General features: G+C 38.9%; 2 protein-coding genes across 3 annotated transcripts; both read left to right on the top strand.

Moving 5' to 3' along the window:
• Positions 1 to 8,613: 8,613 nt before the first annotated feature.
• Positions 8,614 to 11,981, top strand: spag7 (sperm associated antigen 7). Its single transcript, XM_005735458.1, has 7 exons — positions 8,614 to 8,780; positions 9,763 to 9,830; positions 9,938 to 10,026; positions 10,143 to 10,227; positions 10,313 to 10,402; positions 10,741 to 10,897; positions 10,985 to 11,981. Exons 1-7 carry the CDS (start codon positions 8,696 to 8,698, stop codon positions 11,098 to 11,100), a joined length of 690 nt encoding a protein of 229 aa, XP_005735515.1. The 5' UTR covers positions 8,614 to 8,695; the 3' UTR covers positions 11,101 to 11,981.
• A 1,492-nt stretch (positions 11,982 to 13,473) lies between these two features.
• On the top strand, positions 13,474 to 20,446 carry chrdl2 (chordin-like 2). Of its 2 annotated transcripts, XM_005735456.1 has the most exons (11): positions 13,474 to 13,773; positions 14,207 to 14,319; positions 14,412 to 14,505; positions 14,615 to 14,760; positions 15,429 to 15,522; positions 15,701 to 15,762; positions 16,296 to 16,458; positions 16,581 to 16,769; positions 16,864 to 17,037; positions 19,306 to 19,398; positions 19,519 to 20,446. In XM_005735456.1, the coding sequence occupies exons 1-11, from the start codon at positions 13,707 to 13,709 to the stop codon at positions 19,650 to 19,652; spliced, it is 1,329 nt and encodes a 442-aa protein (XP_005735513.1). In that variant the 5' UTR covers positions 13,474 to 13,706; the 3' UTR covers positions 19,653 to 20,446. The 2 variants fall into 2 exon arrangements, with proteins under 2 accessions (XP_005735513.1, XP_005735514.1); XM_005735457.2 differs by lacking the exons at positions 19,306 to 19,398; positions 19,519 to 20,446 and adding an exon at positions 19,223 to 19,297.
• Positions 20,447 to 22,864: the final 2,418 nt, after the last annotated feature.

Below are 22,864 nucleotides of genomic sequence, written 5' to 3'. Positions count from 1 at the left end.
TTGTTTGAAAAGATCGTTTGTGTCGGTGCACTCTCTCATTTCACTTCATTTGCCATGTTGTAGACGTTTAAGGTTCTTCATAATAGAAAGTTTACGATTTTTCTTTCTCCCAACAAATTCTCCAGAAAAAGTTGTCAAAGTATAAATTGAGCAAGCAGAATACATTGTGAATTTCTGCACAATTTAGCCTCAAGCTCAGTTGGCATATCAGACAGAACACCAGATCACACCTTTCTCCTGTGCTAAGACAATCGGACTCTCAGGCCCACTGCTGTACTTTCAAGGGCATTTTGCTTTATGCATTATCAACAGCTGTTTTCCTTCTGGCAATCAGCATTTTAGTAGAACAACAAATTGTTATACGCCTAGGTTGTGCTTTGCCACCTATGTTTCAATATTGCACCTTACCGTCTTAGCAGTGGTGTCTTACAGATTTTAACCCAGTATGCCTGACTTGTACATCCAGGCATCCAAGTGAGAGCATGTCTTTGCTGGAAGTATGAAGTTACATGTTGTCATATACAGTGCTGTATAAAATTTCAGAATCCCCTTGAGGTTTTGCACAATTTGTATTAAGTCCTTCTTCTGGTTGGTTAATGACATTAAATCATACCAAAAATCCGGAATAAGAGAAGTTCAGTTTTACTAGCTTAAAACTTATAGTGCTCAGATCTCTTATTCAGGTTATAGTAGTAAACAAAGACTGCCTTTTGCTTTGTTCTAGTGGGCAAAAGAAAATCCTCTTAATTGGAATACTTTATTAAATCTTCACTGTATTAAAGCAAAGAAAACCAGAATAGTTTAATAATAAATGTAATAGGATCTTTAAAAAGTAAAAACAAGTGAAACTGTGAATTAAAGTCTTTTTTCTTTCTTTTTTTTTTTAATGCACATTTAACCCAATGAGTGACATATGTGTGGACTTGACATGTGTTCTTGGTTTTGTGAGATGCATTATTACAGATGATCTATTAATCGTCCTCTGCAAAACCCACTTGTGGATGCAACAAACACTATGCTTACACTGTCTTTTGCTATAACTGCAGTAAAATTGTGGTGCTAATTAATGTCTACATCATATGTATCTGAGCATTGTAAGATTTGAGCAATTCATTAATTTAAATTAGCAACAAATTTAAAAAATCTCTAACCCAGCTGTAAATTATTGCTTTTAATTTATTAGGAGTTACAGCGTGTAATCAAAAACTAAATACACTAGGTTAGATTCTAGGTAAAAGTTGATATATAGCCAAAGCATAATTTTTGACTGCAACATTGTATTACCTCAAGGGGAATGAATTTTTTTTATGGCACTAAAATTCACCCAAATGTTGAATTTGCACTGATATGAAACATGGTAATGAAAGTAGTTTAGTACATTTTTTTGCAGTTGATGTTTTACATGTACCTTCATAGAATCAGTTTTCTGGAAAAACTGATCAGTATAACCCCCTCTGTCAGGGAATGTTTTACATTTCATGCCTCTGAACAACAAGCTATATCTGAATGTTTCTGTGTTTAATATTTTAACTGATTAAACTTTGTTCCAGATTTGTTGGTTCAGTATTTGCTTATGAGGTATTAAATATGGAGAGGGTTTTTTTTTCCACATCTGTTTACTTTTTTACAAAGATTTCTTTGATTAAACATCAAAACTTTCACACTGGTTGTGGTCTACCCATAAGGTTTCTTACACTGAAACAGCCTTCACAGCCTTTCTAAAGGCTTAGTGGCATTGAAGAAAGTAACATGTTAAAGGGAAGTTGTGCACTTTCTACCAGATCAAAGTTATTAGATTCACTAGAAAAGTTATTTACCAGTATGTTGGAGCTATATAACCACAAGAATAATAGTGTCATGATAGCTGTGATATCAAATACATTCCCAGACAATCAAATAATATTCACCATGGTATTTGAGTAACTGGAGAAGTAAATAACAGTCATAAACACAAACTGTCAAAGCTTTTACTGTTTCCAATAAGACTGAAAAGGGGGAAAAAGAAGAAGAGTGAAACTCATACCCGGGAGCTACTAATCAGATGCACTTGATTAATTGATCATCAGGAAGTGTGAGCACCTCTATAATAACACACGTTATTGGTTTACTGGCCTTGATCTTTAAGGTGTGTGTGTGTGTGTTAACACACTGCTGTTTGCTGTGAAAATCCCAGCAAATTCATCCTAAAGTTAGACTGTAAATCCTCAGAGAAAACTGCATAAAATCCAAGAGCTACATCTAGGACTCTACAGGCCTCAGTTAACATGTTAAACTAGGAATAGAATAACTTTATTATTTACATTCATTGAAAATTGCCTTTGGTCTGCCAAGCCATAAACAAATCAATCAAATCACTTCACATCAACACACATTCATACATACCCACACATAAAACGTTGATACAACAAGAATAAAAACACCTTTGACCACTTTTTTTGTTAGTTAGAGGAATCCTTGCTGTTGTCCCGAGGGCATTAATTCAAAGTCAGAATCAAGAGGGTGTTCAGGGTCAGCAACAATAGACCAGGCTTTCATCAAAACAGCCTGATGATACAGCTTATCCAATTAAATTTGTTGTCGACCAGTAAGTTTTAGAGATGGACAAATCCGATATTACATATCGGTATCAGTCCGATACTGGCCTAAATTACTGCATCGGATATCAGAGAGAAATAAAAAATGTAATCCGATCCATTAAATATCATGAAATCACTTCACAAAACTTGTGACATGGCGTAACTCTGCTCATAACCTTAGCAGTAGGAGCAGTATGCATCACGTGATAGAGCGACTGTGGCTCGCCAGACTTGTCGGTGGTCTGTTTGAGCATTTGGAGCCTCGCTACCGACCCGGCATTTCATCTCCGACAAAGTTATCCCAGAGAGAAGTAAAGCAAGTGTGTAAGTTCATCTCTGAATGTTAGTAAATCATTCCCGTTAAGCTTAACAACCGATATATGGAGCCACTGCCTTTTCTCTCTCCCTCCCTCTCCTGCTGCTACTTCAATCATGAAACTGATTAATGATCAGCTGATCGGCTTTTCTGTCATGACTCCGTCTCTCTTGTTTGTTTTTGGCCCACTTTGCACCAGAAAGATGAAACCAGCGGCTAAACAACAGCAGCACGTTTAAGCTTGATAAGCTGTTGTTAGAATTTATTTAATATTATGTTCTACACCAGGATCCTTTTCCACGCAACTGACGGCTGGTAACAGTGCAGGGGCGGATCTAGCAAAGTTTAGCCAGGGGGGCCAATAGGGCATTAACAGGGAAAAGGGGGCAAAAGACATACTTTTCTTTCTTATTCTCATTTAAAATAATTAAATAATAAGTATTAAATAATTATCGGAATCTTACACCCAAAGTTTTAATTTTATGTAAAATGAATAGAAGTCCATTACTGTATATAGTAACTATTAAGTCTAATATACCCTAGTAAGCTATAGTACTTTTTCCTTTGGTAAAGGCACCATCTGTCTGCAATTCTGTTGAAGAAAGATGTTGAATCTATTTAATATTTCTTGGAAAAGAATTGATTTCTGTGCATTTTTTTTCCACACTGCATCAAATTAAGGTTGATTACGTCGATTAAGCATCATGAGGTGGAGCGTGAGGGGTGGTTCCCTATTTTTTTTTTTGTTGTTGCTGGGAGTTGGAACCCTATTAGTTAGGTTGCTTAATATTTACACTAAGTACTCTTTAAAATACCAGAATAGGGAGGATGGTGTAGGCTTAAGTTTATTAGACTGATCAGTATTGCTGAATTATGAAATATTTTGGGTGCAGTGTATTTTTTGCATACAGGTATAACAGAATAGCTTTAGTGTTGTTGTTGTTTTAACACTTGAGTATGAACTTATGCAAAATGCAGCAAGATATTAAAAAAACAGTTTTATTGATTAAAAAACACTATATCTGTTACGTTCCCCTGAGGGGTCTAGGCGGTGAGGGGGAAGTAACAAAAAGTGTCCGGGTCAGAAAAAGGAGTCAAGGAGGCAAAAGGGTTAAATTAAAGAGTTTTATTAAAGTAGCTCAACTAAAAGAGACGGGCAAGCCGCTATCACCATTTAAGGAAAACAAACAAGACTCAACCGTTGGTCAATACAGTAAAAAATAAGTCAAAAAGAGAGCAGCTCACTAGCTGCAACCACACAAATGGCACTCTGGCCCAGAGCTCACCTTTCCCTGGGCTTAAATACTTTTACACAGCTGACTCACATCAGTCAGGATATCAGGATTCATATCGGTATTGGCAGATATCCAAATTTATGGTATCGGTATCGGTGGTATTGTGCCATCTCTAGTAAGTTTTCCAGCAGTTTGTTCTTAATTGCCACAGTCAGGCTGAAATATTGATTTTAAGGATGCTTTCAATCAAACTGACATAAAGTCTTTCTAAAACTTGTGGCCAACTCCAAAGTCTCTTAACATCCTATAAAGAAACTGTGATTCTTTGATTATTTTCTTGCGAACTGAGTCAACATTAATCACAGAGTTAAACTTGTCATCAATATATGTTCCCAAATACTTCAAGCTATTAATGACTTCTGGAGACTGACCAGAAAGTGAAAAACCTGTTACGGTGCCTGTGTAATAAGACCAGCTCTTTTGTTTTGTTGTTATTAATAAACAAATGATGTGATTTACACCATTTTTCCAACATATGTACCTATAGAGTTCCTATAAAAGAGATCAACAATAGCAGTATCATCAGGATATTAAAGTTCATGGCAATTAGAAAAAGACTGAACAAGTATGGCTTGTGTGGAAGGGTTGCTGTGGGAAAGCATATTCCCTCCAGAAAAACATGACATCAGAGGCTTAGGTTTGCAAAATTGCATCTGAACCAACCACAAGATAAAAACCAAAGTGCAGATGTTTAGCCATAACGCATCAGGCAATGCTTGGCAAAAAACCCAAACATAGGATATCAGAAGCCTCATAGCAATTATCAAGCACGGTGGTGGATAGGTGAGGATGTGGGCTTGTTTTGCAAGGACTATGCATCCAAGCATAGCAGCAAAACTACAACAGAACGGCTGAAAAAAGTCCAGATCTCGACCCAACTGAAATGAGAGCTTTGCATTAACAAATACCAACAAACCTCAATGAACTGAAGCTATGCTCTAAAGACGAGTGGCTCAAAAATTCTTTCACAATGATGTCAGCGTCTGATAAAGTCAGCAGAAAACAAGTTATTACTTCAGCTTATTGCTGCTAAAGGTGCTTCTACAAGCTACTGAATTATGTGATGTAATTAGTCTTTCATAGGACTCCATTGAGTCCTGTGTTCTCATTCTTCATTTTTAGCAATGCTGCAATTTAGTTCACGCACTCTCTGATCAGCATTCCCGCACTGACTACTCTTTGAGTAATTCTGTGAGTTTCTTCTTAACTGCATATTGTTTAAACTTCATTTCACTTTAATCATTAATGAAACAGCACCTGCATGCTTAAATAAAACAAACCAAGACTGGCACCAATAACCATACCGTGTTCAAAGTCACTTTCTTCCCTCATTCTGATGCTCAGGTTCTCTTGACCATGTCTGCATAGCTAGATGCAATTAGTTGCTTCCATGTGATTGGCTAATTAACAAGCAGTTGAACTGGCCTATCCAACAAAGTTGCCAGTGAGTGTATATTCATGTTGTTAAAAATAAATGTATTTCAACTTCAAAGACACTGCAGGAATTTGAATTGTTAAAATCAGATTTCAGCTCTCTGACTTCTTCACTACATTGCTCATTCCTCCCATTATCACGTGATTAATGAGTGTCAGTTTTTTGTTTTGTTTTTTAAAAAACAAGTGTCAGGTTTTTAAAAGTACCTCAATACTCCCAGCAGTCCATTGTGAAACACAACTTTCTGTTTTAAGCTGTTGTTGTCAGCTTTATGAAGACAGACGGACGTATAAACAGGTCTGGCTGGGGGGTGGGTTCCCTTTTGTAGTTTGATCACGCTGTGCTGTCTGAATAGTTCACCCCAGATGACAATGCAGGGCACAATACAGTGGCTCATGTTTACAAATATCATCCATGCCTTTAACACCTACAACCCCAAAGCAGTTATTGACCACCTTCGGATCGTGGCTCATTTGACTCTACATCATGACCATATGGATAAGTTAATGTTTGAATCAGCTGGTTGCTAAATATCAGTGTTGCAAAATATATGATGGCAGCCTTTTTGCTGTGGATTAGTGGTGAGTGCTTAAACATAACAGCTTAACGTTTTCGTAAAATGAAATCGATAATGAAAACCACAGAGCCAATCAGCAAGAACATCTGACCTTACGATCAGAGAGAGGCAGATAACATGACAATGAATTTGCTTTGCAGTCGTGACTGGTGGATCCTGACATTGCCTGTCTGTTCTAGACAATGTTGTCCAGACAGACAGAATGGTGAGATAACATAAACACAGACAAGAGACATAACACTTCATTCACAAAAGCTCTATTCCATCCATCACAGCTATTTGGGTCAGTCACTTGACCATTATTGTCTCCTGTCAGTACAGGGCTGGGGTGACAGCATGCCAGACTCAACCCAGACTGCTTTCTATGCTTTTATTTTCCCAAGGTCAAGCCAAGTTGGCGTTATTGGTGGAATATGGAAATTAATTGTATATTTTAAATGGTTTTCAGATGTAAATTATGTTTAGACTGACTGGGAGCATCCCAACTTAATGGCATCAACAAACCAAACATCAGCACATTTATTTTAATGCATTTATTGTCAACACTGCAGACCAGAGAGGTAAAGGTGACAGCTCAAACAGTTCTGTTGTAAAGAATGCGAGGTACATGGCAGATACACACCTAAGAGCTGCAAATGAGCTTTGTCTAGCTACAGAAAGTCCACTTCAAAAGCACTCATTGTCAGATCCCACAGGATGCTGGGAGGCCAAGAGGGGTCGAATGACAGTAAAGTTGTCATAGTTTCATCCAGGAGCGTTACTATGACCACAGCTGCCTGTACTGAATATGTCAGAACTGATGATGTGATAACTTTCAGGCAGCATTAGGCAAGTGGAGCGCTGCTAGTATCTCATAGCACAGCACCTGGAAAAATAGAAGAGTAAAAGTTCAGTTAAACTTGCAATTAGAGATAATTTCTTATGGGTTTGTACCTTTAGCAAAAGCACTATAACAATCGTTCCACGCCTACCTGTATCTTCGGGGGCAGCCGTGATGACCAACAATGTATTCTTGAGCATAGCAGAACCGTCTGCAGAGTCCTCTATACCCACAAGTCCAGTACTGCGTTTCTGGATCAGTTCCTGTAGATAATTATTTAAAAATGACATTCCAGCATCCCTGATGAATGTTGGCTTACTGGCATTTCCATAAGCTATGGTGGCAACGAATCCTTCAGATATTTACAGCACCTAAAATGTATCTGACATAGAAAGTTGTATCGTTTTATGATGTCTTACTTCTCCTCAGTTCAAACACAAACAGGCCCAGTACACTTACGGTGTAGTTTGAGCATATGCGACATTTTGATTTGCTTCATTTCAGTCTCTTACTGTGACAAAGCGGATGCATTCAATCCTTACCCTCCCCAGCTGCGAGCATCAGGAGAAGCACGAGAAGAACCAAGCCCAGTCCCTTCATGTTTGGGTACCAATGAGCTTTCAGACACTGCCGCTGACGCGCTGGTGCTGCATTTATACAGCAGTTGAAGCACGGGGGAGGAGTCTGGCGTGCTCTGTCCAAATCACAATAGCAGAGCATCACTGAGTGATGAGAGTCTGAGGGCTGAAGGTCAGGACTGTCGGTTCACTCAGCATAATCAACAGCTGCAGCCTCTTGAGAATTTGAAGTTTCTTTTTGTTTATTATTCAAAAAAACCATCCTTGTAACTGTCTGTCAATATGCAAAACACAAACTAGTTCTTATAGGATATGCCCCTATGGCAGAGCAGAGCAGTTAATTTAGACGAGAGTGGACTCTTTCAAAAGAAAATGTAGCATTTAAAGGTAAAGGACTATCTAATATATTTGTATTACAGAAGGTAAGCAGAACAGTTCTGTCTGTCCTGCTGCACGTTCAAGCCTCTGTGCACGTACTGCTCTCCCCACCTCTGAATATGGCAGTAGTTCATGTGTTACTGCTGATGCTGGGAAACTCCAAACTGCACAAAACATGCTGGTCCAGTGACGCAGGGAATGATTGTTAACAAAACAATAACAGAGACATATATATATATATAATTGGACAGCATGCCCTCTACTGCTCATGCGAAGTTATTTGCTGGCATGTTTGGCCCTCCCAAACAACACAAACAAAACAAATATTTATATACACATATAAACCTAGAAACTGGGCCAATCAAATGAGAAATGGGCTTCGGCTACAATTTTTCAAATTGAAAATAAAATTTAAAAAAAAGAATGAGCATGAGAAGCCCAGCAGCGATTGTCTGCAACAAGATGAAGCACAGAGCAATTTATGTATTTCAACGCGCTTACTGTTTTTGGTCTGGTAAATGTAATTGCGATTTAGAGAAACAGAAGTCTGAATCGATTTCACTACAGTTGTGCAGTACAACCTTCTGGTAGAAGGTGGCGCTGTGTAATTGAAATGCGGATATTTTGCCCCGGCGAAGACGGCTCAGTTCATCTGCGCCTGCGCAGCCTGTACAGCTGCAGCTAAAAACAGCCTTTACAGGTCTGCGCTATCATTTCAAGATGGCGGACCTCCTCGGTTCAATCCTAAACTCGATGGAAAAACCTCCTACAGTCGGCGACCAGGAAAGCCGACGAAAGGCACGAGGTACATATTGTATCGCCTAAACAGCGAATAGCGTCAAGCTAGTCTGAATCCGTTTAAATGAACGTGACGCGGGATTTAAACGTATGTGAAAATTGAAAGAAGAGGCGAACCAGGCATTTCTTGAGCTGCCATTGGTCAGTTCAGCTTTCAGTAAACGGCGGCTGACCTGGTTGAAGAGTTAGCACCGCCTCAACACAACATGCTGCAGACTGTCGCAGACAAGTCTGAGCTACGGGCAGCTGCTGAAACGCAAACCTGCCGAGAACAGTCCGTCTTTGCCATCTGGTTAAGTTACCTCTGAGCTTTCACAATGCTCGGCTTTCAAATGCAAGTTTCCTGAAAACCCAAGTTATTCGAATTCACGGTCATTAACCGGTCATTAACGCTTTCTGTCTCCCAACATCTTATCAAAATCTTAACTATTAGGTCTGGGAATGTGCTTCCTACCTTGGTTCCCTTTAATTGATAAATACTGTGTAGGCTGCTTAAAGCTTACAGTTACAGTCAGCAGCTATAACAAAAGCACATGTACTAAGAACTGCGGTAACTCTTACGTTTCATATGGCTCCAGTAAAAATGAGATATTTGTTTGTGTAGATGCACTTTTAATGCTTTCAAGAGTCCTGCTCAAAACACTGGCAACACTGAGTGGAGTGTTGGTACAAATAAACAACAAAGAAATGTCTTTTCAGTTGTAGTGAGGACATGGGCACAACCAAATCTCTTTAATTAACTATAGAGAGTGTGCATCTGTATAAAACATCACAGACATGCAACAGATAATAGGATCTGAGTCACTGATGCCTGGTGATTTTGGGATTACAGGAAGCCCGTTGTTTTACTATCCTTGGGTCATTAAGGAAAACGACCAGTTTTTGCAGTAGGACTAGATGTTCTGTGTTTAACAGCGGGGCACTCTGAAAGTTTTCAGGACTAAAATGCCTGAGTAAACACATTAAAAATCAGTTGTTGTTCTTTGAAGAGCAAGCAGCAAGGCTCAAGAAGATGGAAGAAGAGGAGAAAAGAAAGAAAGCAGAGTTCAGGAAAAAGGTGAGACCTTTAAGTGTCTTATCTAAGACAAAATGAATTTGTGATGCAGAGCTTTTCTGACCGCCCTAAATTAATCCTGCTATTTATCACATGCATCTTTTATTCAGATGGAGAAAGAGGTGTCAGATTTCATCCAAGACAGTTCACAACAGAAAAGAAAATACAATCCCATGGGGAAGATTGAAAGGAGTATATTGTACATACTATTTTTCTTTCATTACTAAAAAGTAAAACAAGCATTTATCTGCCTTGAAACACATTTCTCCCCCACTTGTCGATACTATTAAGATTTCATCTCTTCCTGTCTCTCAGACATGATGTTGCAGAGGTGGCTGGTTTGACGTCTTTTTCTTTTGGGGAGGATGAAGAGAGCCGTTACGTCATGCTTTTCAAGAAGGTACGAGTGCTTTGAAATCCAGTGTTGGATCTGAAAACAATCTTTTTAGTTTTACATGACTGATGGGAAAATGTTGTTGTGGCAGGAGTTTGCTCCATCAGATGAGGAGCTGGAAGCCTATCGCAAGGGAGAAGAGTGGGACCCCAAACTGGCAGAACAGCGGCGCAGACTAAAAGTAAGACTGGTGCTCCTCTGTTTTTCATATGTGTGTGTATATATATTTCTTCTTGTCTAATGTTATAATTCCTAAATTTAAATATGTAGAGACTAAACAAATGTACCTTCTAAGAAGCTTCCAAAAAACACTACCATACATATGCAAAGTTTGAAACAGTGATAATGGTAGTTGCTACTTATGCTACTTCTGTGTTAAAGTGGAGGCACTTTATGGCTCTGAGGTAAAGAAATTAAGTTGAATTTAAAAAAAATTAACTTCTTGATCACATTTCACTTTGGTGCTTGATGATGATTACCTTGAATTTCTCACCATGTTGCCCTTTCTTGTCACTTCAGGAACAGGCTGCACTGGAAGAAGCAGCATCCAGTCAGACAGAAAAGTCACAAATATGCCCCAACTCTAACTACAGAGACAAGTACAGTCACCTGATTGGCACTTCAGCTGCAAAAGATGCTGCACATACACTTGAGGCCAACAGGGCTTATGGCTGTGGTGAGTGTAGAGGCCGGCTTACAGAAATGAAACACTTTGCTTTGTGTCTTTCTCTTTGGTCATTGTGTTGGTTGTTTTCTGTCCCAGTGCCGGTGGCCAACAAGAGGGACACTCGCTCCATAGAAGAAGCCATGAATGCAATCAGAGCAAAGAAACGGCAGAAGCGCGAGGACGACACGGGGGCGCACGGCAGCAGCTCTTGAGTCTCCGGCACGTTTGCCGTCTGTCTGTCTGCTGTTTACGTGTGCGAGCACGTAAGTGCGTTTATGTGTGTCTCATTCATCCTATAATGCAATATCCTGTACTTCAGATGTACAAACGTTTAATTTATGTATCAACAAGCAAGTGTTTTCTCATGCTTTGTGACCAAGACTGTGCTAAAATTTTAAAAACTTGCTCAGTGGAGGATCTTCAGGTGTGTTGGTGTCTGAGAACTGGGTTGTTAAACACATTTAACATTTGCCTCACACTCACATGTGAACTGTATAGTATAAACATGTTATATGAGTGTTCAGATGCATAAAACCATAACGGCAGAATATTTTTAGCAGATTTAACCACGGCGGCGCAGGATGAACTTTAAAAATCCAGCTGTTAGGTAGTTAGAATTGAACTCTGCACTGACAGTGTCCAAAATGTCCAGTACAGTTTTTTTTAAAGCCGTAATCTCATATTTTAACAAGGTTTTGGTTTGGTTTGTTGAATTTTTCTTTTCAGTCTAAACCTATGTCACATTGTAAAGATGGAAGCATACCATTTTTGTCTGTCACATAAGGAAACCCTCTTTTAGAAATCTTTCTGTAAACCTGCACTGACTGTGTATTCTTTAACTCCAGTGTAAATGTTTTATTAAAAAGCCATGTGATTGCTTACAAAAGGCATCATAATAGGAGTCGGAGTACCAGACTTCTTCTTAGGATGTTGTGCTCTGTTTTGTTTTTTGGTTTGTTTGTTTTTTTTAAAATTTCATTTCTTTTGTTTGTTACAAACAAGAATTCATGCAGGTGTTCCCGGCATCTTAGTGTCTCTTTTAACATGGTTGTATCGTTTTATCCCCACGTGTATTAATAAATGGAGAAAAGTATTAGTTCTTTGTATGTTTGCTCCCGTCTCTACTCTCTCAGCAGGGCGAATAGCTCTCACTCAATACAGCTACATGCATAAACATCTTATAATCAAATCAGCAACTGTGATACATCACTGTCCAATCATAATGGCAGTTACAGTGTATCTACTTGCACTAAATTCCTTTTTTACATTTTCTCTATTGATGTCTTGTTTTATATCACACACGCTGCCTTGGCTTGAGGTCAGGGGCTGCTGCTCTGACATCCTCCGGTAATGTCTTTCTCTGCAGTTCATCTTGTAATCGGAAGGTTGCCGGTTCGAGCCCCGACTCTGACAGTCTCGGTCGTTGTGTCCTTGGGCAAGACACTTCACCCGTTGCCTACTGGTGGTGGTCAGAGGACCCGGTGGTGGTCAGAGGACCCGGTGGCGCCAGTGTCCGGCAGCCTCGTCTCTGTCAGTGCGCCCCAGGGCAGCTGTGGCTACAATGTAGCTTGCCATCACCAGTGTGTGAATGGGTGGATGACTGAATGTGTAAAGCGCTTTGGGGTCCTTAGGGACTAGTAAAGCGCTATACAAATACAGGCCATATTTTACAGTTGTGAATTTATTGTTTCCTTGATCATTGCAGCCACGAACTACAATACTCCTTCCACGGTTGGTATGAGGTTTTGGCGTTTACTATGTCTTCTGTTGCAAAACTGACATGTAAAGCGATGCTTTGATTTACTGTTTTTCTTTCATATAACTAAATGTTAAAACAAAAAAGAGTTGTGCAGATATTTTGCTGTTACCAGTGGGTTCTTCTGATAAATCTTTCAGAAGTATGTAGATTTTGCCAGGAAATATAGTTTTTGTATGTAAACTTCATGGCCACTCCACTTGTTCAGCCTTTTGATAATATAAACATCTAATTAGCCAATCACATGACAGCTGCCCAGTGATTTTAAAAATGTGGACAAGATGGACCTGTCGCATTAGAATGAGTAGGAAAGGTAATTTAAGTGACTTTGAACTGTTGATCTGCTTGGAAGTTTTGCCCAAGCCATCTCTGACGATTACACAGAATGGTCTGGAAGAAGTAAATATCCAGTGAACAGCAGTAGCTTTAACACGTGACTTCCAAGCAGCTTTTGGAAAGATCATTTGCACAGAGGGTCACTTTTACTGATTCGTTTAATAAAAAAAAATACAAACATCTTTGTTTTTATCACTTTATGAATAATCAAAGCAGAAATCCTGGTTCATAACCTCTTTGCTACAACTCCAGCACACTGTTAAAGATTAAAACAGTTTAATCCACATTTTAAACGGCGCCTGTCTTAAACAGCTAAAGAAACGCTTTTAGGGAATTCCTATTAACGCTGCTACAAATACATAAGCGCAAGGTTAAATTATTTAAGTGCTTTTATTGCCGTAATTTTGGTACTTTCTACTTTCTAAAGAGAGGAACTGACACTTTTTCTTGAAACAGTGACATTCTTCCACTTCTGTAACGCGGTCGCTGTTTAAGCTGTTTCACTTGTGATACGTCCACTCTAATGCCATCCCTGTTTGTCTCCTGAAGAAGGCGCCATAGATTATCCAACAAAAAAAAAGTAGGATTTTTTTTTTAAATTCCTGTTTCACACTGTCCTGCAGTTTCTGTCCCGCAGAAACACATATTTATTGCGCATTGAAGAGTCAGTCGGGCACATGTAAAAAAAAAAAAAAAAAAAAAAAAAAAAAAGAAGCAAGAAAAGAAATGAAGTCCATGTTTTTGTTCATTTTCATTATTTGGTTTGCAGCTGCAGAGCTAAAACCCCGGAAAGGTAAGAGCAGACTGTTGATGCTTATTCTTTCCTGATCAAACGTGTCTTTGAGGGGGGCTTTAAATGTTAAGGAGGGGGAGAAAAGCATGAAAATGCGACTCAAATGAGAAAAGTTTGCTCGGATTCCGCGACTCGTATATTAGGATTAACGTGTTTGCTGCACAGTTTTCTTTCTCTTTTGCTGTCACAGAAGTCAGCAGAAGTTAAATCATGACTTCTGTTTCTCTAAATAGTCTTAGGGAACAGTCCGCTGTTTGGCATCTGATACGTTTTCCACGTTTTAACCCAGTTTACACAACTCAAAGGTGACAGTTGCTTTGGAAAATGTTTTATGCAGTACTGAAGTAGTGTGAATGTCTTTATTTTCTGCCGATCCGTTTATCTGCGCCACATGCGTTTCTCAGCAGCTCATCTTTTTTTGTTTAACTCTCAGGGTCCGGTTTGGTGTGTACTTTCAAAGACAAGACATATATCCCAGGAGACAGCTGGCATCCTTATCTAGAGCCTTTTGGGTACATGTTCTGCATACACTGCGTCTGCACAGAGGTAAAGTTGATACATTAAAGGGATATTACACCAAAAGAAGCCAAAGTTGCTTAAATAGCAGCCTATAAATTCTGGGATTTGCTCTCTTTTAGACAGGCCATGTGAAATGTAACACAATCAAGTGCCCTGTCCTGCCATGTGAAAACCCTGTAGCTGAGCCTCAGCAATGCTGTCCAAGATGCACAGGTAGACTGACTCGTCACACACTGTCAGCTTAAGCTTTTGAGAGAAACTACTTCTGTTGTGGTTTTTAAAGCATCCCGTCCTGCTTGGTGTGTTCTCCCCCCTCTCCCAGACGAGCCGAGGATTCCTGCAGGGCTGAGGGCTTCGGTGAAATCCTGCAGGTATAATGGGAGCATTTATCAGCCCGGGGAGACATTCACCAAACACAACCTCTTCCCATCCAAGCAAAGCAATCAGTGTGTTATGTGCACATGCTCTGTGAGTTCAGTCTAATTTGATACTTTCATTTCTTAGTTTCTGAATAAAGAGTTTTCATTTTTCAGAGAGAGTTTCCATGTGATTGTAAAAAGGATGTAAAATGCAAAAGAAATAGGAGAATATTCAGAACCTTTGCAATGTAATTCATGCTGAAGTGTTAGATATGTAAAGAAAAATCATTATATACATGTGTGGGGTGTGTTTTTTTAAGTATAGTGTTATTGCATGTATGAGAAGAAGTAGCTGCCAGTGTTATGCAGTTGTAAGTGAAATGCATTGCTGTCTTGCTTTGGCTGTGACATGCACATAATACAAAGTGTACTTTACAATATAGAGCAGCATGACAAGCTAATGTCGTAAGCTTTTAAGTGCTTTTTGCTTAAAATGTTGTACAAAACAGAATAAACAGCAATTATTTAACCAGTGAATAACTTACAGGTACAGGTTTAAAAACAGTGAAAAAAGCTTTCGTCACATTTCTTTGCCGTGCTGTATCTGAACAAAGAGCAATTTGTCTTTTTTGGTAGCGATATGATGTGCTGTTAAAATACATGTTGCTATCACAGCATGGTTATTATTATAATATTATCTAATTCATTCCACTTTTTACAATAGATAGTTCTCGAATGTCATTTTTTTCTTAATATTGGATTTTTTTCTTATCACAGGATGGAAACATCTTCTGTGCTCTGAAAACCTGCCAACCTATCACCTGTTCCTCCCCGGCGTCTGTTCCAGATACCTGCTGTTTGCTGTGTAAAGGTAGTCAATCTTCTCTAAGCTGACAAAATGCCTTTATTCAGTTTCCAAGATGGAATTCATGAAGCAGTAAGGAGCACTATTTTAGGATTTTCACATATAGGTTAGGGGCTGAGCAATGTAGCTGGTTAATAAGAGTGTTTTTTTAATATTGATCTACATTCCCCTTTTTTTCTCTTAGATCATGGCGTCAGTGGGTCCTCATCAACTGAGGATGGAAACCATCAGCTAAACAGAGGAGTTGTATGTATTTTGCTGATTGCTTTCATGGGAAATTTGCCTGCATTTGAAAATTATATTTAAATTTAGTTTAAGACTGCAAAGTGGTCTCACCAGTTTAGTAGCTGCAGTTTAATTACAGGGCTTGAAATCTAACAGGATCTGGTAAGCTGTCCTCGTCCGTGTCACCGTGATCACGACAAAAGTCGGAGCAAGCAGGCTGATTTTTTTCCCCTTATGCAGTTATCCGCCCAACTTGGCATCATATTGTTCAGATTCTTTGTGAATCACCCATTTGCTGTGATTGTTAGTGACAAAGGCACAATCTGTGGTTCATTTGGCCCAATCACTGCGCAGCACTGAGCTTCACTGTCATCCTATTTAAAGGGGAAAAAATGAGCTAAAAGCAGTGACTCAGATGTCTTTAGCAATGTTATTAACTTTAATGATTTGGGGCATCTTCTGATGTTCCTTCAGTTTTCACTTTGGGGGCAAAGCAAGTAACTCCAGTAGCTAAATACATGAAGGATAACGGCATTGTCTTCTGTTTTACATAGAGGCATTCGGTTGATCAGTGCTCTGGAGAACAGAGCAGGGTGCGGTCCAACCGCGCCACTGCACCCAGGACCTCTCCTAGAGGCTCGAGTCTCAGTAAACTCAACCTTAAAGGGGCTTCAGAGACCACCGTGAAGATTTTGTTGCAGAGGAAACACCAAAGAGGTGAGACTTTGTCAAAACAGAAAGATCATTTGTAGGCATTTTATTTTATGTACATGCTTCTCACAACTTTACAATCGTTTCCATATGTAGCGCAACACTCAAATGTTTTCCATTTCTCTCAGCGTGTTTATACAATGGCAAGACATACTCTCATGGAGACATGTGGCACCCAGTTTTGGGTAAAGTCCTGGAATGCATCCTGTGCACTTGTACTGACGGGATATCGGACTGCAAACGCATCACATGTCCTACCCAGTACCCTTGCCAACATCCTATGAAATCAGCGGGAAAGTGCTGCAAGACTTGTCCAGGTAGTCAAACAATACTTTGGCTGTTTATACAGATCTGATGTTGATGGACTGTAAACATCATCCATTCAACCGCTCTCCTAATTGTTTTCCCCAGAGACTAAAGCTGAAAGTAACCAGACCCAGTGCTATCTCGGACATAAAAATAACCTCTTGGTGTATAAAGTTGAATCAGCTCTGAATGTTGACTCACCCAACGCAGTTAGGATCATTGCTGTTGAAAGACAAAGTACTGCTGAAGTTGAAGTACAAGTATGGAACACTATAGAAGGTACTGCACCCGCTCCTCTGAGCTATATTATAGGAAAAGTTAACATTTTTTTCAAACGTGCTCATTTTTTCTTGCCGAGTATTAGATGAGAAGATTGTGAGCATGTACAGGTTTCCTGACTGTTCAGTATCATCACTCACTTAGCATACAGAGTGGCTTTCATTCATTTTAGAGGTGCTGGTCAGCAGATTCTCTTACCTGAGCCAAGCTATTTTCTTCATATTTCCAGTCTTTATGAGAGTGTAACTTAACTCCCTCCAATAGACTGTACATAAAAGCTGCACCACTGCTCCAGCTCTCAGACCTGAACCTCCGGCAGAAGTGCCTTAAATCTAAATTATTAATAACAACTTCTCTGATTTGTACCAAAAACACATGAAAATCTATGAGAAAAAGAGGGTCTACCTTGTGGTTCAAGCTACCACGTGAGGATGGAGTGCCTTCAGCTCTGGTTTAAAAACAAGACATCAATAGAAGAAATCCTGAACTTGAGGCTTTAAATTGGTAGTTCACAAACCCTAAAGTAGCTTTATGGTGGTTACATCCATCTTTGATATACAGCTTAGTCGTAGCTTTATATTAAAGATATAGTGTGTGTCACGACTGTCGTTCTTCTCACCTAACACTTGACAACAGAGCAAAAAAGAATAGAAAGCCAATTAGAACAAAGTGGGAATGCTGTGTAAAATGCAAACAAAAACATCATGCTGTGATTTGTCTCATAAACCCATATTTTATTCACAATAGATCACAGAAAACATCTAAAAGTGAAAACTGAGAAAATGTACAGTTTTAAGATCAAAATATATTCTTGATGGTCGCAACATGCCTCAAAAAAAGTTGGGACAGGGTAATGTTTGCCAGTGTGTACCACCTCTCTTCTTTTAACGACAGCCAATAAATGTGTGGACTTTTAAGAGAGGAATCTTGTCCCATTATTGTCCAATATAAAATTATTGCTAAAACAGTCTTCTTTGTTGTATTTTTAATTTCGTGACACGCCAAATGTTTTCAGTTGGTGAAAGGTCTGGACTGCAGTGGAGTATGCGGTTTAGCATTGTTTTGCCGAGATGCAAGCCTGATGGTGCCTTTCAAGCTGCCAAACTCATAGCCACTAATGCACCTCTATACCTCTATACTTCAGAGATGCAGGCTTTTGAACTTTTGGACAACAAACCGAGCTCCTCCTGTGTAGTTCTAAGGATGCGGCATCCATGTTTTCCAAGACAAATTTCTGATTTTGATTCATCTGACCTCAGGACAGTTGTCCACTTTGCCTCGAGAGTTTTAGCCCAGAGAAGACAGCGATGTGTCTCGATCATGTTCACATGTGGTTTCCTCTTTGCATGACAGACCTTTGACTTGCATTTGTTGATGGCACAGTGAACTGAGCTCACGAAGTGATTAATGCAATACCGAAGATCATAGGCTTCCAGTACTGATTTTTGGCCTTTTCCTTTGAGCACGGAAATTTCTTCACATTCTCAGAATCTTTTGGTGATATTATGTACTAAGATGATGAAATCTTTTAATTTTATACCAAGAAAAATGATTCTGAACTTGCTCCACTATTTGCAGTTTTTGCAGATTAGTGACTACCTTCAGTTCAATTAGTTGTATTTATGTAGCACCAAGGTAAAAATGCTGCAATATTAGAAAGACACTCCTACACGTCCCCCTATGGCAAGTGCTTGGCGACAGTGGCAAGGAAAAACTCCCACTGAGCAGGAAACAGGAAGGGACATCCATCTCTTGTGATTGTTTGGAAGTGAGGGGAGGGAGAGAGAAACAGAGTTTCATAACTATTAATGATTAAATGCAGAGTGTTGTATAAACACACAGGGAATGAAAAGAGATGACTACGTCTTAGAAACTCTGCCTTGGCTAGATGCTCTTTTTACCCAGGCACGTTACTAACCTGTTGCCAATGAATCTAATTAGCTGCAAAACGTTCCTCCAGCTGTTTCCTTTTAGTACAACTTACTTTTCCCACCTATTGTTGCTCCTGTTCCAAGTTTTTTGAGACGTGTTGCTACCATCGAATTTAAAAATAAGCTTACTTTTGTAAAATAGTCACATGTTTAAACGTTTAATGTTTTTTCTATCGTTCTATGAAAAATACATCATTTAATTCCGTTTTTATTTATTTTTGTTCCCCTCAACTCTTCTGAAATTGGGGTTATAGTTTCCAAAATGTGAAAAGCAAGACAAACATACAGCACGGCTGCACCTCTGTGTGATTCTCCTCTGAGTCCTTTATTCTTACAGGCGTTTTGCAATTAATGGAAATTGGCGACATTCAAAGGAAAGACATTTTGGATCATCCAGAGAACTGCACGTTGCTCACAACACTCGATGAAGGTTTGTTTTTGAAGCGACTGATTTCTGTGGCAGATTTTGAAATCATTATTTTAGACTTATCTTACTGTGATTTTGTGTGTGTGTGTATCAGGTTTACATCAGTTCTCATTTATTTTTCAGAGACATGGAGAAAATTTAAAGAGGAAGGAGAAAATCTGAGTAAAGCTCCTCAGACCACGATTTGTGAAGATGGCATTCGGGAGATTGTGACTTTCCTAAATCCAAAGCAAACCGAAGGCCTGTGTTCACCCTAATTGTCACTATATGTATCATTATTCAGAATAACTACTTGGATGTGCAAGTCAAATATATTATCTATACTGTTTTTAATCCATCATTGACCATCATGTTTAATCATCACATATTTTTAGTTTTAAACTGTTAGGTTGCACAGTCTGTAGCAGTGCGCTCGACAGCTGACTTGCTTATGATGTGTACTTGTAATAATTCAAAAACTATCATGAATTTAGCTAGGTGCTGTAATTATAAACAAAATGTGAACATGTGAATAAGAAATGTAGATTTCTTAGCAGCTTCATTCAGTTGTAATTTTGGGACGAAGGCTTCAAAGACTGTTTTGGCATTCACTCAGTGGGATCAGTATTTGTGGAAGAAGGGAAAGGCTTTGCTTAAGTACATGAAAGGAACTTGTATTTTAATATAAGTTGGGATAGAAGCCACATTTTGTTTGTTTGTGTGGTCATCAAAGTATTTATTGTAAATACAGCAAGTTTTTGTCACCTTATTTAAAGGGTATTGTTTCCTATATGATTTCTGTGTATATACATGTGACTGCTTGAATGTTTTTCTTATTTTTCTTGAAGTAGTTTCAGGCATTACATGGGAGTAAATGCACAGCTTTTTACAATTGTGCCTTTTCTGTTGTTAGCTAAAGACCTATTGTAGCTTCTTTTTGTATGCAGCTGCACAGTTTGTTGTAATATCCTGATATTTTACTGCTCCACATACCTTTTGTGTATTTTACAGTGGCGGATGTAGTTGAATGCACTCTGTACTACCCCTCATGGGTATAAATACCTTAAAGTTTTCTCTGATTTGTGTCCTGCTGTTATGTATGAAATGATGCATTTCAGTCACAGTAGGAATCAGGATTTCTACTTGAGGCAGGGTGTCTAACTGTTTTTGAGAATGATTTGCTGATTCATCAGTGGTCTGCACGCCAGCTACAGCAGTGCAGTCCTAAGACCTTCATCGCCTGGAGGCTTCCAATAAATCGAGCTCCGGAAGGCCGGATAAACTGTGTTCCAGCTGGAAATTAAATGTTGTCAGAGGCGTGGAAATCAAAAGCAGAAGCTCAAACTAAACCTTAAACTCATATTTTCTGATCAGCCACAACATTCAAACTACGCATATAGTTTGTATATTTGTGCCACCAAATACAGCTCAGACACATTAAGACATAAACTCTGAAAAACCACTGAAGGTTGGTTTCAAGGAATTGAGATGTTTGTGCCCTGAAAACATGTTTGCCTTCTTCCATAGTCTTAGGTTTTTTTTTGCATATTTATCATACTTTACACGTATCTCTGAGCATTAAAAAATGTAATAGTAGACAAAGATCATTCAGGTAAATACAAAATTGAGTTGTTAAAAAAATAAGAGAAAAAAAGCGATGCAAACCTGCCTGGCCCTGTGTAAAAAACAAAAATGGCCCTCCTTGTTAATTAACCGTGATTAACCACATTTTTTGTGGAAACCAGAGTTCAGTTTAACTAGCCACACACATGCCTGATTAATGCCAGACCGGCTGAATCAAGAAATCACTTAAAGAGAACCTATCTGACAAAGTAAGGTAGGCTAAAAGAGTTAAAACAAACAAAAAAACACATTATGCCACAAAAGAAAGAAACAGCTGAGAAACAAAGTTACTGACATCTGTCAGTCTGGAAAGAGCTACAAGGTCATTTCTAAGGCTTTGGGACTAAAATAAACCACAGTGAGAACCAACCTTCTGATTAGTAGATGACCTGCTCTGCCTCCTGAGCTACAGCCACCATAACGATCACAGCTTTTTATGTATGGGTGTAGGAACAGCTCTTTTCCAGATACTTTGGACCAATCCCACAACAAACTGACAGTTTTTACAATTGGATTTGTGAATGTGTTTCTCAAATTTGTCATCATTATATTGTGTCCTTACCAAAAACATCCCTTGCTTGTGAAGGTCGCAATAATTTCATAATTTTGAACCTCTAATTCTGAAACATGCTTACAAATAAAGGTTGGCTCCCATACTGATGTCAATTTCTTAAAATCCCAGAGCAATGGTGGCTACTAAATGTATAAAATAGTGGTCAAAAGATTCTGACACTTTCACTGAAATATACATAAAATTTCCATTTATCTGAATTTAATATTTTTTGTTGACAATATCATCCTGTCATCTCATTTAAGTGATCCCAAATTAACATTGAGTTACCCTCTACTTTTTGCCCTTCAGCTGTATAAGGCTGATGGGTATTGTTGTCACTCCACCAGGTCATTGGGCAGCTGGGTGGGCGGGCAGGCGGTGTGGCCGAGAATGAGGAGCCATGGAGTTCGAAATTGATACCAAAGGTGTATCTACCAAAACTCAAATTTGAGACTGAATCCTTTCTCCTAATAACAATTAATAATAACAACAACAATAAACCAAAATGACAACAATTAATTTGTTGCACTATATGTCCACTTAATAGTAAAATCCTCCACTACAGTAACTTCTTTCTTAAAATTATTATACAAATGTATTTGCCAAAAATCATCTTGATGAGCCGCAAGACTGATGATATTCTGTGGATGGACAAGACAAAAGTAAACCTTTTTGGAAGCTTTGAGTCCCATTACATCTGAATTCATAAAAAGAACACCAACAGTCAAGCACGGTGGTGGTAGTGTGATGATCTAGGGCTGCTTTGCTGTTTTACAACCTTGAAGACTTGCTGTAATCGATGAACCATGAATTCTGCTTTTTATCCATCAGATCAGACCCTGAAGCTTAAGCACAATCAGGCTATGAAGCCCGACAATGATCCAAAACACACCAGCAATTCCACCTCTGAATGGCTAAAAACCACAAATAAAATAAAAAACCCAAACAAATAAAGGTTTTGCAGCGGCCTATGTCCAGATCATAATCAGATTGAAATGTTTTGGCATGACCTTAAAAAGGCCCTTCATGCTCAAAAACCCTCCAGTGTGCCTGAATTAAAACAAGTCTGCATTCTTCCACAGTGATGTGAAAGACTCATTGCCAGTTATTGTAAATGTTTGATTGCAGTTCTTTATTTTTGCCAAGGCCAACACAACCAGTAATTTGGTTAAGGGGCAATTATTTTCTTCCCTTAAGAAATGAAATCATTATTTAAAAACTGCAGCGTTAACTGTCTTGAACTGTCAGCCCCTCCAAGTAAGTGATGCATATGCACCTTGTGTTTAATATCCTAGACAAACTAAGGGCTCATTG

The sequence above is a fragment of the Pundamilia nyererei genome, unplaced genomic scaffold (genome assembly GCF_000239375.1).
Source record: "Pundamilia nyererei isolate P.nyererei 1_Seehausen unplaced genomic scaffold, PunNye1.0 scaffold00064, whole genome shotgun sequence".
Taxonomy (NCBI): Eukaryota; Metazoa; Chordata; class Actinopteri; order Cichliformes; family Cichlidae; genus Pundamilia; species Pundamilia nyererei.
The sequence above is the reverse complement of the archived record's forward strand: the minus strand, read 5'-3'. Positions and strand labels throughout refer to the sequence as shown.